Here is a 17,580-nt window from a genome sequence, read left to right on the forward strand (position 1 = left end):
AAATAAGAGAGAAACATATAAAGATAGGTTAAAAGAGAGAACATGGCAGGAAAAGGGAAAAGAAAGCCCCTCGACAAAGGGCAAAGATAGGCTGCACGTGGTTGAGTCAGAGAGAGAGATCTTACCCTTACGACCGACCGTTCCTGGGGAAAGAGGGAGCTCCCAAAGCTCACAACCCCTCAGGCTAGCTATCTCTACCTTTGGATCGAACCAATCAGATGTTGTTCTACAGCTGGGTCATAGAATACATTTTCCTGAACCAATCCTATTGTCCCAAGATTTTTAAACAAGAGCCATCTCCCTCCCCTCCCCTCATTACCCTCCCTTTAAGTGCCTTATTCTTATTTAAAAAAACAGACCCCAAGCATCTTTCCCACTATGTAGCACTTTTACATAGGTGCTTTAATAAAGGTTAAAACCATAAGCCCTTATTAACTAACGTTTTTTAAAAGTTTTTCCCTATGCTTTTGGTGAGGATTATTTGAAGCTACAGCAAAAGCAGCCTTGTTAGCCAGTGAATTAGAGATAAAGAAGGCTGTTAGAGGTCCAGAACATAGAGATAAGAAGTTTGTTTCTTTTTAAACTTTTGAACAAAAGCAAGTAAAAGTTATATTATGTTTTGTAGAGGAATAAAGCTCTGTTTTATAATCACTTGAAAAGACAAGCCTATTTGAAGAAACAGCCCATTATTTATAGGTGTTTTAATAAAAAATGAGCATGCAGAAACACCCCAGACAACCAGTTTATCAAACTAATTTATAGTAATAAAAATGTTTTCCCCTATGCTTTTGCCTACATTGGTTATTTTTTTGTGAGGACAATTTGAAGCAGTTTTTTTAAATTAGTGGATTAGAAAAGAAGAAGACCACTTTGAAAGACAAGCCTATCTGAAGAAACATCCCTCCATTTAACACTTTTACATGTGTGTTTCAATACAAAATAAGCATGCAGAAGCACCCCAGCATTAAACCCACAAACCCTTACTAACAAAAAGTTTTTAAAAGCTTTTCCCTATGCTTTTAGTGAGGACAATTTGAAGCTGCAGCAAAAACAGTGTCTGTGAGACATTGGATCAGAGATCAGAAGGTTGCTTCTTCCCCCACTTTTTAAGAAATAGAGGTGAAAGTTATAATTAGGTCTTGTCAAGGAATAATCACTTTAAAAGACAAGCCTATATGAAAACACATCCCTTCATTTAACACTTTTGCATATGTTTCAATAAAAAGTTAGCATGCAGAAATAACCCCAGGTTAAAAACACAGAGAACCTGTTTATAAAAGTAATTTATAGTGATAAAAAAAGTTTCCCCCTATGTTTTAGACTAACATTGGTCATTTTTTAGTCAGGACAATCTGAAGCAGCATGCTTTTGCAACAAAGCCATGGTTAGCAAAAACACCCTTTGTACGCCAGTGGATCAGAGATAAGAAGACTGCTTTTCCTCCCACTTTTTTTTAACAAATACAAGTGAAAGTTATATTAAGTTTTGTAAATATAAACACTTTAAAAGACAAGCCTATATGAAGACACAGCCCTTTATTTAACATTTTTACAGGTGTGTTTCAATAAAAGAATGAGTATGCAGAAACATCCCAGAGTTAAAACCACAGAACCTTAGTAACAGCTAGTTTAACAGCTGGATTCTGTAATCCAGTAGATCAGAGAGAAGTTTTTTTCCTCCCCACTTTTTAACAAATCCATGTGAAAGTTATATTGAGCTTTCATTTTCTTAGGTCTTTCAGATTTAAATATGACTTTTTCTGTCGCATTATCAGAATGTCTTTGTTTTTAAATGTTTTTCAACCCGTGTGCTGAGAGACAGGTACAAGCTCCTGTGTTTGATTTGGGTCCGTAGATTTTATTGTAAAAGACAAAACCCATCGCTTTGTGACTGCATGAAGCTCAGAGATCGCCTATCTGAAGAGCACCCCACCCCTCGACTTTCCTCCCATACTTTTAACGCTTGCTAAACATGCAGTGTTTCATTATATAAAGGGTTTTTTTATATTTAACATGAAAATACAGCATTGACTGAGATGTAATATAACATGACCTTTTTTAAGGATGTTCTGTATGCAGTGAGGCCTATTTGAAGCATTATGTTTGTTAGTTTTTTAAAAGTTTAACATGAAAAAGCATTATTGACTGAGCTGCAACACAACAAGGCCACTCTTAGGGATATTTTTTAGAGGTTTAGTGAACTAAAAAGGCTCAAAATACTAGCTTAGCCTTTTAAAAATAGTGTTTTTAAAGTACCAAAACAGCAGATCACTGCCAGAGAAAACTGGCAATTGAGGGGAGTTTGCATATGTGTTTTAATTAAAAAAAAACAAAATTAACAAAAAAATACACAAAATTGCTTTTTAAAGTTTGGATTTGTACAAAAAACACAACAAAAAATTAGCTTATGTAAAAAAGTTTGCTGTTTTTTTGTTTTTTTTTTTACCAGAGACCAGGAATCTGCTCCCCCCCCGCACCTTTCATCTTTTTAAATGTTTTTTAAATCTAAACTGAAGACAAAAAAATTTAAAAATAAGCCACAGCCATAGTGATCAGGCCATGGGCGTAAGAAAGCTGTCCTGAGTTTTAGGGGGAATGTTGATAACTCTTTTAGTGAAACAGTTTTGTCGGCAGCTATGCTGTGTTAGTTGTTATGCTTTAGCACGGGCAAGTGTTTGTCAGTCAGAAGCACTTTTCCACTTTATGAGGTATTATTTCCCCCATCCTACGACCTATCAGAAATATTAACAAAAACAAACTTAAAGATACGTTGTAGCAATGCCTGCAAAGCAACAATTACAATTTTCTTGATCATTATCTTGTCCAAGCCCCTAGAGAAAATTTTTTTGATTTGTTTTTATAAAACACTTTTATGCGAACTATAACCCTAGATGCTGTATCGCATTAAATAATATGAACCGGTAGATGAAAGACCTGAGACATTGTTGAAATCAGAGTGGTCACGATTAAGTCCTAATGCAGAGGGCCTGGGGTGGGAAATGAAAAGGTACAGCCGAAGCAGAAGACGGTATGATTTAAGAGGGGTTGTGGGGCTGCTTTGCAATGGTCCAGATGGTCCAACAGCCTATATCCCTCATGCACAAGTGCCAGGACTGGGAACAGGCAGCTCATATACCTCTTGTAGTTGTTGACAAACTGTAACCTAACTGCATGTAATCTATGGGGGCAACCTACTTCCCCTTTTGACAAACCCCACACCCCTTGAACTCCATAAAAACACGCCTCACACTGATATTTTCAACTGACATTTTATTTTACAACCTACCCTGTTTTGTTCCCAAAACACGCTCTAGTGTATTAGTGCTTTTTCTTAGCAAGATTTAGTAATTTGCTGAATGAGGAAGACGTTCAACATTTTGCATTAAACATTTCTCTGTCGGTTTGATGATTTCATCCAAAACGCTATTTGGGTCCTCTACCTCTGTCCCCCGTTCTGCCCCTAGAGCTAAATGTTCCTGGGTTAAAAAGAGGCACTGCAGCGCATATCCCAATGTGAAGATGATATTTAACGCACTCTCCATACACAAACTACCACTAATTTCTTTACTTTTACAGTTCAGATCATCTAAAGACCAGTACACGCAGTCGTGATATCTCTGATCAGGGGCATCTATGGTGCACCCAGAACAATCCTCATTTTGTTTCTCTCTCAGGCAGTGCTTGATAATTCCATGCAAAGCCGCTCGCACAATTGCACACATCACGGTTTTACGGTTATGAACTCGCACAGGCTTAATACTGAATTTCTCCCTCAACTTTAGATAGTACAGGCCTATAGAATAAGCATCCCCCTCTGTTTCGCCATTCTGTTGAGCATCTGGTTTTGAGTCTGGGAAAAAACAGATCGGGCCCAATCCACCGGCCTTTCGGAGCTGTCGGTATCCAGAACCTCCAAGTCCTCTGAAGAACCATTGCTCAGCTGCTGAAATATTTACAGTAAGAACTACGTGTAATGCATCTTTGTACTTTTTCATAACATGATTTTAAAACCTTTTTCACTGTGTGTGTCAAGAGACCCCTTCCGCATGCAGCTGTTAAAAACAACAATAAATGCAATGTGTGTCTGTGCAGGCTTGATCCAAAAGGCTCTAGCCAACCGAGCAATGGTGACCAGGTCCCTGCCAAACCATCCCTTGAACGTTCTTACATACAACATACCTGTATCTCGTCTCCATACATCCCTTTGTTTGAATCATTTGGGTTCTCCTGGCTGGGGTCCAGAGTCTCAAACAAATCTTGGCCCAGCGGTCTGGCCTCATGTTTCTCCACCACGTCGTTCTTGCAGGTACAGGCATAGTTAGCTATCCCTGTTTTCCACTCCCATGACCCATCTCAAACACTGTTTGCCAAACAACAGTGTGTTTGTTTCTTCAGGTCCCATAGCAGCGACCGTATAATGTCTCCTCATGAAAGGCTTGACTGCTGGTGTTGGGCAGGGCCTTCTAGGTGCAGTCTTTAATCTTTAATCATCAGACCCATTTAAATCCCTTTGTGGCTGAGGATACCCCTAGTATAACGAAGGGAGATCCCTAGTATAGCAAATGCTGGTCAGAGTTTGAAGTGTTGGCGGAGGTCATGTGATGACTTCATGGCGAAGAGAGTGGACCCCCTGCCAGAGCCACAAACTTCAACTTCTGTTTGTTTTTAAGACTGCTTCCCAAAATTTGGGAGCTGTGGTAGAACTAAGAATGCCTCTACAAACCCATCTTGGCAGCACTGCCAAACACACAAGGCCAGACCTTGGAAACACATTCTTTATCTCTTTACTAATCCAACCCGCAGTATGTTGAATCATTGCCCTCTCGGATAAATGCTGTTCCCCTCCAGTTACTTCGCTCCTTCATGTCTGAAGTCTTCCAGTGGATGAAAGCAGCTGGTCTCACTTTTTGTCCTGGATGCCTTGTCATATGTTTCAAAGCTGGGCTATATACTGTCCATCAGGTGCCTGCTTTCTGGCCTCATACTCAGGGCTGTGGCTGCATTATGGGATGGTAGGACTATGAACTGCTGAAGTTAGGATGGAATGGGTCAGACTCCTCTCTGGTGTAAGCTCAGTGGAGTTACACCATGAGTGTGATTGGCCCCAGTATATTTAGACTTTCCAAATAACAAGAGAAAGACAACAATAATATTTTGTACAGATGTTTGTTCATTGAATGAATTTGGCTTATTCCATTTCTCCCATCCAGGGCTCTGGGCCCACATGCAATCTCTACTAAAAATTCAAAAGGCTATGCCTGTCCCTAGTCCTACAAAATATAAGTCTCTCCATCTACTCCACTGCCTGGGAGAACAGCTAATCTCTACACCATGACAAGAAGGTCAACAGATCTCGGGCTTGTCTACATGGTAGGGTAACACTCTCTATGGGGGTGTGGTTTCTAAAGCGTGGACCCGTGTAGACCCTCCTGGTATGCACAAAAGGTTCTCTAGTATGCTTTAACATAGTACTATTTCAGACAACTATGTTAAAGTGTGCCAGCAGGGTCTCCACAGACCAATTAATGCACAATTTGTTAGTGCACTTTAGAAATCACTCTCCTCCCCCAGCCCATAGAGTGCATCGCCCCACGATATAGACAAGTGCCTAGTGACTGGCAACTTAAGAGGTGAAAGGACCACTGTAGCCCCTTCTCTGATGAGTCCCTCACTGAAAACACCCTGCATCCGACCCACTAGGGTGCAGACAGAGTGCTGTTAACTCAAGCTTAGCATTGACCTCCACTGCTGTGGTATCAACCAGAGAAAAAAGTGGTTTGCAAGGTAACTTGCCTATTTAAGGCTTTATAACGGAAAACTGTGGTGCTAGGAATGGTACCTTCCATCAGAGGATTTCAAAGAACATTGCACACTCTAATTAACTTAGTCTGACAGCATCTCTGTTGGTTGGGTGGTATTATCCCCATTTCACAGATGAGGAAATTGGGGCACTGGACAGTGTAGTGATTTGACCAGTGTCGCATAGGAAGCCTGTGGCAGGGTCAGGAATAGAACCCAAGTTTTCTGAGTTCCAGTCCTGTGCCAAAACCATAAGACCACCCTTCCCCATCTAATGCATTAGATCACCTGTTCCTATAACCAGAAAAAAGGAGTACTTGTGGCACCTTAGAGACTAACCAATCTCAGCTGTAGCTCACGAAAGCTTATGCTCAAATAAATTGGTTAGTCTCTAAGGTGCCACAAGTACTCCTTTTCTTTTTGCTAATACAGACTAACACGGCTGTTACTCTGAATCCTATAACTAGAATACTCATATACATGGTGAGGGCATAACAGAGGGCCTGTAAGGCTAAACCCACATCAGGGACCATGGTCCCAGATGCTACTATTGGACAGGTACCCTAAAAGCCCAGGGAGAGGATTCCACACAAGGTTCACTTGTCCAGAACCGAAATCATTCACAGGTCTGGCTGCAAAGCGTTGGCATTATCAACGCTGAAGAACTGTATCCTACTCTCACCTTTTGCAGAAATACATGCAAGCAAGCTCAATGGCAAACCCCTCTGAGATTAAACCATCCTTTCTGTTGGTTCCAAGTTTCAAGAATATGGGAAAGAGCTAGAACCAGCAGGTCCACCCTTCAATCACACCTTGTCAGTGGGGTCTTATACCAATGAAAGCATTTCCTCTAGGGGCAGAGTGCTATAAAATGACTATCATCCATATGATCCTGCTTCTGCCTACCAGAATAGGCCCCTCCCATAGAGGTCAGCTACTTAGACTGCCATTGGAGGCACTTCCAACATAACCATCCTCCATAAAAACGAGCTGATGAGGAGACTGGGCTAGATGGTGCCCATGGTAAATGTGGCCTAAACAGAAACCAACTGTCAATTTTTGCTTGCGTCTTCTGTTCCGGTGGCCCGTGCAATGAATGTTCTTCCCCCAGCACACACCATTATCTGTGTTATCAGTCTCTTCTGCATGTATGGTTATTGCAGACATGTTTTTGTTTCCTGCTTTTCCCAGGAAGGTGCCATCTCCTTCTGTGTCTGGCTGGTGGGAATGAGAGGGGGCCGAAATACAAGCATCCTCTTCTGAAAGTCACATAGTGGGGAGGCAAGGATTTACTCCTGCCCCACTATGATCTCAGGCTGTGCTCTGAGCCCTCCACCCCACATTCATACTGCTTGAGTAGAAAGTGAGCGGCTGACCCTGAGGTGGAGCTGGGCAGCCAGTGGAAATGCAGCACTGGAAAGAGACGAGGAGGATGGGTGCCCGCCAAAGATCAATCACCCTCTTTGTTTCTCAAGTGGCCAAAGATATATACTACATGACAGAACTTGCCCTGGCAAGCTAGCCTCATGCCTCAGAGAAGGGAAGTCATGTTTGGGAGCAAAAGGGCAGAGCAGGTAGAGGCCTTCTGCAGGAAGCCATCTGGTATTAGGGAGAGCACCTGGGGGTTGGGAGTGGTGAACATTTTTTCATTTTGTCTAGGGCAGTAAAGACCTTAATGAACACTGCCAGTGCTGGTTCTGTTTTCTGCTGGAGCTCTGATCCATACATGGGCCTAAACATATCCCTGACATTATTTGGGGTACTTATGAGTCCACGTGGCACTAAGCTGCTACTTCATGGGAAGGGTCAGGCTCTTAGGACAGCTCCATCCCCCATCTCTGAGTGGTCTATGGGTAAGCAGCTAGGGTAAGAGCATGCATTGGGAATGCTGCAAAATCATGTCCCTTTCTGCAGGAAGCTCCTGCTGATGCTGAGGAACATGGGAAATAGCTAGCAGCAGAAACACCAGGGACACTGAGATTTTTAGAGCCATTGAGGAGTTAGTGGTGGGGAGGCGGCCGGAGGTGGCAGTGAGACAAGAGTGGGGAGGAAGGGATGTCAGGATTACAGGTACAAAACCACCTGGAGATTACATGGTGGGGATAAAGAAATTGGATGCATCTGAGGGGGCAGAAATAGGGGAAAACTGTGCAAAGGAGACACTAAATTTGTGGTTGGGGCCCCACCTGCGTAATGTTACATTGCTAATTATAACATAATAATTTAACTAACCCCCCCCACCATTTGATTCTTATAATATCAGATCCTTTTCCAAACAAGAAAAGTTCCCATAATTGAAGGACACAGACTTGAGAAACTTAGTCCTAGATTCAAGTTCATTGAGTCGAAAGCCAGTCCGCCCATTACCTGAGCAGTTAATAAAATCTATTGCCCTATGATGGATTTTTTTTCTTGCAGGCTAGAATTGATCTGTCCTTGTTGTGATTTGTGAGATGGAGGGAAAACACAAAATATAATCAGGATTTCTGCTGCACTGAAAAACTCCACTATATGGCTTTTCCAGGGCTTGCAAGTAACTAAAGCTGCAGCGGTCATTTTTTTGATTTATTGAAAATAAAGCACACCTTATTAACATTTTAATAAAGAGAATCTCTTTGCCCCGGTGCTCTGAGTTGCTGTTATTTCCCCCTGTGCAATTCCATTCTCTGAAAGAGCAAAATACTAATGAAATCCATAAAGCATGATTTGTAAGACTGAAACTAAACACACAAATTCACCAAAGCCAAATGCTTTCTAAAGGTGCTGTGTTTGTGAGAGGTGCTTGCCCAATATGTGTGATGCAAAATGGGGATGCTTTGTGAAGAAATCATCCTTGTAAAGCTATTGGTTCTGGTCATCAGACTCTATCCAATGCTTTAGTGATGATGCTGCTGATCTATTTGGGAAGTTGGCTGGCTCTCAAGGCAGAGTCTCTTCTCAAAGGCTGTTTCACAGTGAAAATATGCTCAGTGCAGCCGAGTGCATGAATGAAAAAGCCTCCGGTATCTTCTAGTCTGGCAAAATGCAGCACAAAACTCAACTTACTCTGTCCTTTCTACTATCCCAGGTAAGAAATGGGATGTTTTTTTTTTCTTGCTTTCATTCATCTTCTCTCTTCTGCATTTGGATTTGGAAGTATTTGTGATTCAGGTCTGATTTCGGAGTCATTAGACATTGCTTGAATTACTGTTGAAGGACGCAAGCTCTCTGTTATAAGGCAGTTGCCAAGAATGTAGAATCTCGAACCTCCCTGACTTACAGTTACAACGAATTTGCTCTGCGATATGTAATAATGTTTCCCTTTTAGGGGGAGTGTGTGTGTGTGTGTGTGTGTGTGATCTTTGAAGTGTATTCAGCAGCAGCAGCAATATTTTGTCATATCAAATCCTGCAACTTTGATATGCCTCTTTCCTCTGTGGCTTGTGCCGCTTAGAAGGGTCTGTTAGCTCACCTTATTTATTGCTTTTTAGAAAAAAGATGTGGAGGGAAAAAAAAAATCAAAGCATGCAGAAGCTCCCCCCTCCACCCTCTTGACATGTATAGTACTCGATGTGAGTGACTTGCTATGTAGCCTTTCCTCTTATTAACTGTAATAGATCCCCTCTGCCAGAAAGCAGAAAAAAACACCCAGCCTTGAAACCCAGGGGGCTGCTCCAGTCCTGCTGCTTCTGTCACTCAAAGCAGAGGAACTAGCTGGGCTCTTCCTTCTCTCTACCTTTGGTTTCTTTCCCCCTCCCCCCCGATACCCCCTTTATACGTTTAGTTTTGAAAGCACCGTGTGATGTCTGAGGTTTCTTTATTGCTGTCCGGTGTGAAACACTTATATATTTTGTCCTAGTAGCTCTGTAAACTCCCACTGAGGGAAAGCATCGTCGGCTCCCCTTGGGATAAAAGTTAATTCCTTTTTGACTTGGGGCTTGAACAGCTTTGTTAACCCGTAGGAGCCCGGAGCGTTCTGGACTGCTAATGCTTGGGAGGCTGAGTCTCTGTGTGCATCTGCAGTCTCTAAACGGATTTGAAGCTTCCTTTTACAGACTGAGGGAGAATGGTGCGGGCTCGTGCAGGGGAAGCTTTGCTGCCGAGGGGAGGCATGCCGAGGGTCTGTGAGCAGAAGGCAGCTGGATGAATGGAGTGCATGTGGGCTGTGGCTCAAGAGTGGGCATGCTTGGCTGCTAGTGCAACCTGCCTGTGGGTGGCTGGTGAAAGTATGGTACAGAGTGCGAATTGGTGTCTTGAGGGAGTGGATGGGTGGGTTCGACTGCCTGTGCACTAAGAATAGTCCCCCTTAAAGGGAGCAACAGAAAAAGAGGGATGGTGCAGAGTCTGGTTCTCTATAAGTTGTGGGTAAATGCTGCTGTTCTAGGTCACGTCCATGGGGCCCAGATACTGCAGTGATGGGACCATTAGGATTGCACACGCTGGGGATGTGTATATGGGAGGCCACATAAACAGAGCTAGCAGCATAGACTGAGGCTCTATGGGCTGCCTGGGTGGGCATGAAAATGGGCAGGGGGCCAGGCGAGCTGAGCTGCTAGCTGAGGCAGCACATATGGGAGAATGGGCATGCTGCTGCCTGCGACTGGCATGGCCTGAGGCTCTGGGACTGGCTGGCAGTGCCCGCGTGGGCATCAGGTTGGAGAAGCTGCAAGAATGGGCTGAGATTCAAGGGCTGGCTGCAACTGAACATGCAGGCAGCTGGGCAAGGTCAGCTGCCAACAAAGGCTGAAGCATGGAGAGAACAGGTGCCAACCAGAGGGGGTGCGGTCTGGGAACACCCAACGCCACAGTGGGAACCTGGCACATGCACTAAGCTGACCTCCTCACCCAAGACTTGAGGACTGCCATCTCCACTGCATTTCATCCTGCTTTCTCCGTGACTTCAGGCTCTTTTCCATCTTATGGGTTTTTCAATGCATCAAATTAGTCAGCTCAGGCTTCTAGTCTTATTCAAACATTCCTCTTTTGTCAAGAAGCAACAGGAAGGCACCCTTTCAATCACACTCCACCAATGGCCTGTTGAAAAAGCAGCTTGCATTTTAGAGTCGGCCAAGCACTTCATAGTCTATTAGTGCCCAATCCTGCAAGGTGCTGAACACCTGATCCTGCAAACCGCTTTAGCACGTGCTTGACTTTAAGCATGCAAATAGCCCCACTGAAGTCACTGGGGCTGCTCACATGCTTACATTAGTAGCTGCTTAAGTGATTGGCTGAGTTGGGGCCAGAGTGTTGAGCATAATGCAGGACTGAGTTCTTAGTGTTTCATAATGCCCAGTGTTGAAGGTTGTTCAAACTGTGATCCATCCTCTCTTATCAGGATGGGAAGATTTAGCAGGCAGTCTACTTAGTGATTTTTTTTTTAAATGTACTTGATTAAAAAAACAACCACCACAGAATGTCAGCAAGTGAATTCATTAGGAAATCAGTTCAATTGGTAATAGGAAAGTGTACATAAATAAACCTGTTTTGTTGAATATAGTCAGGGTAAAATGTTAATTGTTGGTGAGACACAGGCGGGGGGAGGGCAAAGGGGAATTATTCAAAAGCTGTACAGCTATCCTCTTAGACTCAATGCGCACACAGAACTTTCATGTGACAGGAGGAGTAAACAGAAGAATGGGAGAAACAACATATTAAACAAATGTAGCCATCCGGCAGTGGTAGTGTTTGTTACACATATTTGTTAGGTGTTTTTTTTCTCCTCCCAGCAGTAGCAACAGCTACTTCTGTAACCTCATGCTAGTGGAACTAGCAAAAATCAATCCTGATAAGCTGATTTCTAAATAATAAACATCAGTAAATGCAATACTTTTGGGGGACAGTGGAGGAAAAGCATAATTCACTTTCAAAACAACAAGGGATACATTTGGGGTAGGGAAAACAAAGCAAATCTATACTCTGCAGAGTACATTACCGGCCATGAGAATATTAAATGTGCAGAGATGAAAGTTTTATATTTTTATTTTTTCAGGTCAAAAGTAATTAATAAAAGAAAATCAGTCTTTTAAAACAGAAACTGACATTTTTAAATAGTCAGTGGTTGACAAGTGCAGGCTAAAAGCCAATTTTCCAGACATTATACTGTCATCCTCATTGGGCAAGTGTACTTTATGAGTTGGTTTGTTTGGTGAGGGTTAACCTATATTAGGAAGCTGATTGATCACTGGATTTTAATTTGCTACCCAAAAGACTTAGTCTACTTGATGGGATTGTTTTACTGTCATTTATGTCTTTCATAATTTGATAGAGGAAGTCTGTTCTTCAGTATCTCAGTCTGAGTGGCTAAGGAGGACATATTCTTGGGAGCCCATCAGTTCATGGTAATCTTTAAGATTTTGCAGGGATACGTGCACTGTACAATTTAATCAATCTGAAGCTGACAGTGAAAGTTTGGAAGGTTTGCTGGTAACTTGCATCTGTGCATTTAATCATAAAAATTACAATAGGGAGTAAATACCTATAGATCTCTAAATAGTTCTCCTTTCATAGAAAACTTAATTGCATACAAAAGTTTTATTTGTAGGAAAATATAATTCTTCAAAGGGGTTGCTTTGGCATGTCTATGTACTACATTGAAATATGGACAATTGAATCCAAGTTTATCATCAATTTGAAACTAATAGTACCATCAAATGGCTGTCAGTAGGCTATATAGATAATTGTTCTGCTATAGCTTACAATATAAGGAAGCTACAGTGTTTGAGAATTTTTGGAATCAGTGTGATATCTGCATGTATTGTTATCAGTTAGTTATCAATATATATATTGAATAGCTAGTTCCAGAACACATCCTTCATACATACACACCAATACAGGTGTAAGAATTATTCAGCTGTCCTTTATTTTTCAAATTTCTCCAGAAGAGGGCTCCATGCACAGCATGAAAGTTAAAAGTAATATCTGAAAAGCACTGGAAGTTTAGCAGCTGCAGGAAAAAGAAGAATCTCATTCGCACATAGAAACTCTGTTGAAATAACTTTGAAGATTTTGCTCAAGTTTTAGTCTCCTTCCTTCTTGTCTTATTATTGCATCTGATTTGATGGCACAATTAGGGTTACTTATAATATCAGAGGCCTACATAGAGAAATGTATGTATCGTGTAGTTGTAATTGGGACTTTAACCCTGAATTACTCGCTGAGTACTTTACTTTTGCATGCTATAGCACAATAATGATTGGACAATTTTCTTCAAATGTCGCTTTATAAAAAGGCCTTGTTCTTCCATGCCAAATGTTATCTGGATTATTTTTTTTAAATCAGTGGAGTTGTACCTGCTTATATGTGTTGTGAACTTGACCCAGGGGGAGAACACCCCTGCTTCTGTGGACAGCGCCAACGAATCTTTAACATCTCACTCAGAGAATGGTACCTCAAAATAATACAGTGCCTTGTAGCATCATGCTGTGGCACTGGTTTAATACTGGCTCAGATGGAAGCATGCCCCCTGCTGAATCATCAATGATGCTACCTGCAGCAACTCTGGGTTTTGCTTAGAGGTCCCTTGCACAGGATCTGACCAGACCCAACAATTCTGGCCATGTGAGATCTGAAATAATCACAGGCAGAAATGGTGTGGCAGTTGATAATCGAAATGCTGCTACAATGTTATCTGCAGTGTCGTAAATGGCACAGCTGTAGCAGAGCACAGAAAATATTGCTGGATCATACTTTCCTTCTCTGCAAGATGTATGAGATATATCTAGTTTATTCAAGGGTTTAGTGGCATGGATAAGACGATGAAATTAGTTTTCACCTAAGTCCTATTGTGCATAGCGCTTTTGGTGTGGCAAACAACAGGTGACTTTACAACCTCTCACTGCATAATGAATATTGGAGTAATTTTGATTTGTCAAATAAGAAACAAAATGCATTGGAAAGGAGTCTCTAGTGACTTCTGCCCCACGGAAGCAACAGGAGCTTTTAATGTTGTGCAGATAGGTACAGGAACAGGGCCAGCCCACAACATTTTGGCACCTGAGACAGGGAGCTCAAATGACGCCCCCACGCCCACTTGCTTGGGCCAAAACTTTGAAAGGTCTCAATTCTGCCTTCTTCCTGTTCTTCTCCTCTCATGGTACTGCTCTGTTACCTACCCCAATAAAGGAGAACTAACAACTTAAAATGCCTTGTTCAAAAAAGTAACCCTTAACTTTCAAACGTCTGAACAGCAAATGTAACTTTTCTTGTCTGCAAAGTAAACACTGGCATTTTTATCTGTTTGAATAGTCAAAGTGATGCTTTCCCTGCCTTCTTGGTTGCAAAGATTTGAACTGCTTCCTGCTGAAGGCCCACAGGCCAGCTCATGCTCTATTGAGGTGGTTGCAAGGCCGACCAGCCTCTCCTGTGTCATTGTCGAGCGTAGATGTGTTTTTATTAACTTCAGCTTGGAGAAGCTGTGTTCTCCACTAGCAACTGTGACAGGAAGTGTTAGAAGTATGCACAGAGCAACAAAAGCATTTGGAAAGAGGGTGGTCATCTTATTTGTGCACATATATTCCAGAACAGCCTTTGGAGTTGATCCTGCGGAAATGTATCTTGAAAGGGCTTTCAGTTCATCACCTAAATCACTCACATCAATATCGTGCATGTCACCATGTATCAACACTGTTTCTAGCACCCTGCATTGCTGGTGTAGGTCTTCTTCAGGTATAGTGAGGAGTTTTGGAATATCATACAACATCCCAGATATACTGCTGTGTTCCTTGAGCTGCATGAAACGTTCTTCAACTGACTGTACTGAACAATCTAGCACCTGGTTAAAGAATTCAACTTTGAATTGTTGTTTGGGGTCTCTTATGGGATTATCCTGTACCTCGTAATCAAAATGTCTTCTTCTTCGGTGACTCTTGTATTCTTGAATGGGTGGGAAAATAGCTTCAGTGTGAAGTTCCTCTGCCAACTTCTGTGCACTCCTCAGAACGTTTTGAAATCCCTCATCTGACCGGTAAGACTGTAGGTATGACTTTGCTTTGTCCAGTTGTTCCATTGCTCCAGATATATCCAGGTCAACACCCTGGAGTCTCTTGCTTACAACATTTATTTCAAACAGTATGTCATGCAACAACACTAAGCCACACAGAAATTTGAAGTTATGTATATGTCTGGTGATTCCATTTCCCTCTGCCACTGTTCTCCCATGAACAGTTCCTGTGATAGCATTATCCTCCATAATGGCAACTATGGCATCATCTATCTTCCCAATTTGGTGTTTGATAGGCTTTATTGCCTCCACTCGACTTTCCCATCGTGTGGCACTCAGTGGTTTCAGTGTCAGAGAGGATTTTCCCACATGTTGCTTCAAAATTTGCCATCGATGAGTTGAAGCAGAGAAAAATACATTGATGCTTTGAATTACATAAAAAAATTCAGCAGCCTCACTAGAAGTTGATGCTGCATCACTGACTACCAAGTTCAATGAATGAGAACTGCATGGGACAAAAAAAGCTCGAGGGTTTAACTCTTGGATCTGTGTCTGCACTCCTCTGTTCTTTCCTCTCATGTTGCCACCATTATCGTAGCCCTGACCTCTCATGACAGTTGTCGCAATTCCCATATCTTCCAGCTTTTTAAGAAGCACATTTGTCATACCAGCTCCTGTAGTATCATCAATGTCAATAAATTCTAGAAAATGCTCTCTGACATTCACCATGGCAGGGACATTTTCACTAGGTTCTCTTTTTGTTGCAAAACGCACCATTAAAGTCATTTGTTCCATATGGCTGATGTCAGGTGTGCAGTCCAGAATAACAGAGTAATATCTTGTTGACTTCAGATCTGCCACAATCTTCTGTTTGACTTTTCAAAAAAAGAAAAGGAGTACTTGTGGCACCTTAGAGACTAACCAATTTATTTGAGCATGAGCTTTCGTGAGCTACAGCTCACTTCATTGGATGCATACCGTGGAAACTGCAGAAGACATTATATACACACAGAGATCATGAAACAATACCTCCTCCCACCCCACTGTCCTGCTGGTAATAGCTTATCTAAAGTGATCATCAAGTTGGGCCATTTCCAGCACAAATCCAGGTTTTCTCACCCTCCACCTCCCCACACACAAACTCACTCTCCTGCTGGTAATAGCCCATCCGAAGTGACAACTCTCTTCACTTTTGTTGCCAGTAACGGTATGATCTCATTTTGAATTGTTTTTCCAAGGTAGTGGTGTGTGTACATTTCTTGGGTGGTGACGACTCTTAAATGCTCCTGGAGTTCAGCATCAAACTCAGCCATCAGCGCCACAATTTTAAGGAAGTTTCCATTGTTTGGCACATACAGCTGATCTGAAGTGCCACACAGTGCTAGGTTTTGGGTAGCAAGCATTCTCACAATGGCAATGAGCCTTTTCAGAACATTTTGCCAGTAAAGAGACTCTTATGCAATCTTCTCTTGATGCTGATCATCTATGGTGGCCTTTAACCTTAGTCTTATTTCAAGCTCTTTCCACCTATGGAATGCGCTCTGGTGATTTGCTGCCTTCTCATGGCATGTCAGATTTCTAGCCAGATTCTTCCAGTCCTTTGTTCCTTTAGAACCCAATGTGGCTGGAATATTAGACTGGAAGAGTTTGCAACAAAAACAGTATGCAGCATTCTGGGTTTTTGAGTACATAAGCCATGGCCTCTCCACTTTGTCATCATTGGGGATTTCACGCCAGTAATGGGTTGGATGGAAATGTCTATTTTCATTGTCTTTGGGGAACATGAAGTTTTTCACTTGCTGTGGTCCATGCAGTACAAGGAAGTCCCTCAGGCTACTGCTCAATTGGTGCACAGTCCTGGATCATCTAGACTGAAGGAACTAAACTCAGCAGCAGCTGTTTCTTGCGCCTCCACCACTCTCTTCTCTGATCTACACTTTTCTTCAGGAATGTGCATGGTTACATCCATTTGAGATGGAGATATGGATGCTGCAGTAGCTGCCAGGTCACCTGCACTCTGACTAACTGGAAGATCAGGCATCTCCTCACCACTCACATCCTCACTGGGACCGGAAGGCTCACCGTGAACATTTGTGTCTATGTATCTCAGGAGAGCTCCTTCCTGCTTAGATAGAAAAGCTTCCTTTGCTTTCTTTCTTTTTCTGAATGCTGCCCCAGAGGGGCGTTTTCTTCTTTCACTCAGGGCTGCTGTTCTGTGCCAGCTATAGTGGCTCTCCACACTCAGTGGAAGGGGACAAATAAGCAGGCTGGTAGCAGGGCCTGAGGGAGGGGAGCTATCAGCGTCTTAAGGGCCCAACTGGCTCCTACTATTTCAGCTGACTGCCTGTTCTCCTCAAGTGGGCTCAGGGAAGCAGCAGGAAACAGGACGCTCCCTGCGAAGCTGGTGTTAACAGTCCAGGCTCCTGGGGGTGCTCGAGAGGTACATAAGAGGCTCCTCCTCCTCTCTCTCCCTGCAGCTGCTGCTGCTTTCTGTTATTCCCTCTGACCTTTTCTCCTGCCTGCCAGTTCTGTCTCTTGTGCCCTCCTTCCTCCTGCACAGCACTCCCCCATCTCTGTGCATCTCGAGCAGAGAATCCAGATGCACCAGCAGCAGACACGACTTTCTACACTCTGGGTCCTAGTGGTGCCCCGCACAGTCTGGCACCTGAGGCGGCCGCCTCAGTTCGCCTCATGGTAAGGCCAGCCCTGTACAGGAGTGTCTATAACTACCCAAACAAGTTGGCTCTCTTCCTTCTAACATGTGAAGACAGAGGAAGAAAACAGAGGTGTGATGGTATAATCTTTCCCCCTGTCAAGGGACTGATTTTTTTCATTTATGCATTTCTTGTCTTCAGCAGCTGGAGG

The 17,580-nt window shown here is 42.8% G+C and overlaps 1 protein-coding gene across 1 annotated transcript in view; it reads left to right on the plus strand.

Moving 5' to 3' along the window:
- The first annotated feature begins 8,720 nt into the window (after nucleotides 1-8,720).
- The window catches only part of CDH13 (cadherin 13), a 797,859-nt gene continuing 788,999 nt past the window's right edge, over nucleotides 8,721-17,580 (plus strand). Inside the window, exon 1 of the mRNA XM_084644551.1 lies at nucleotides 8,721-8,865. Within this exon, the coding sequence (XP_084500677.1) occupies nucleotides 8,821-8,865 (45 nt within the window). The 5' untranslated portion in view covers nucleotides 8,721-8,820. The remainder of the gene's footprint in view (nucleotides 8,866-17,580) is intronic.

Source organism: Lepidochelys olivacea (genome assembly GCF_965140295.1).
Source record: "Lepidochelys olivacea isolate rLepOli2 genome assembly, chromosome: 12".
Taxonomy (NCBI): domain Eukaryota; kingdom Metazoa; phylum Chordata; order Testudines; family Cheloniidae; genus Lepidochelys; species Lepidochelys olivacea.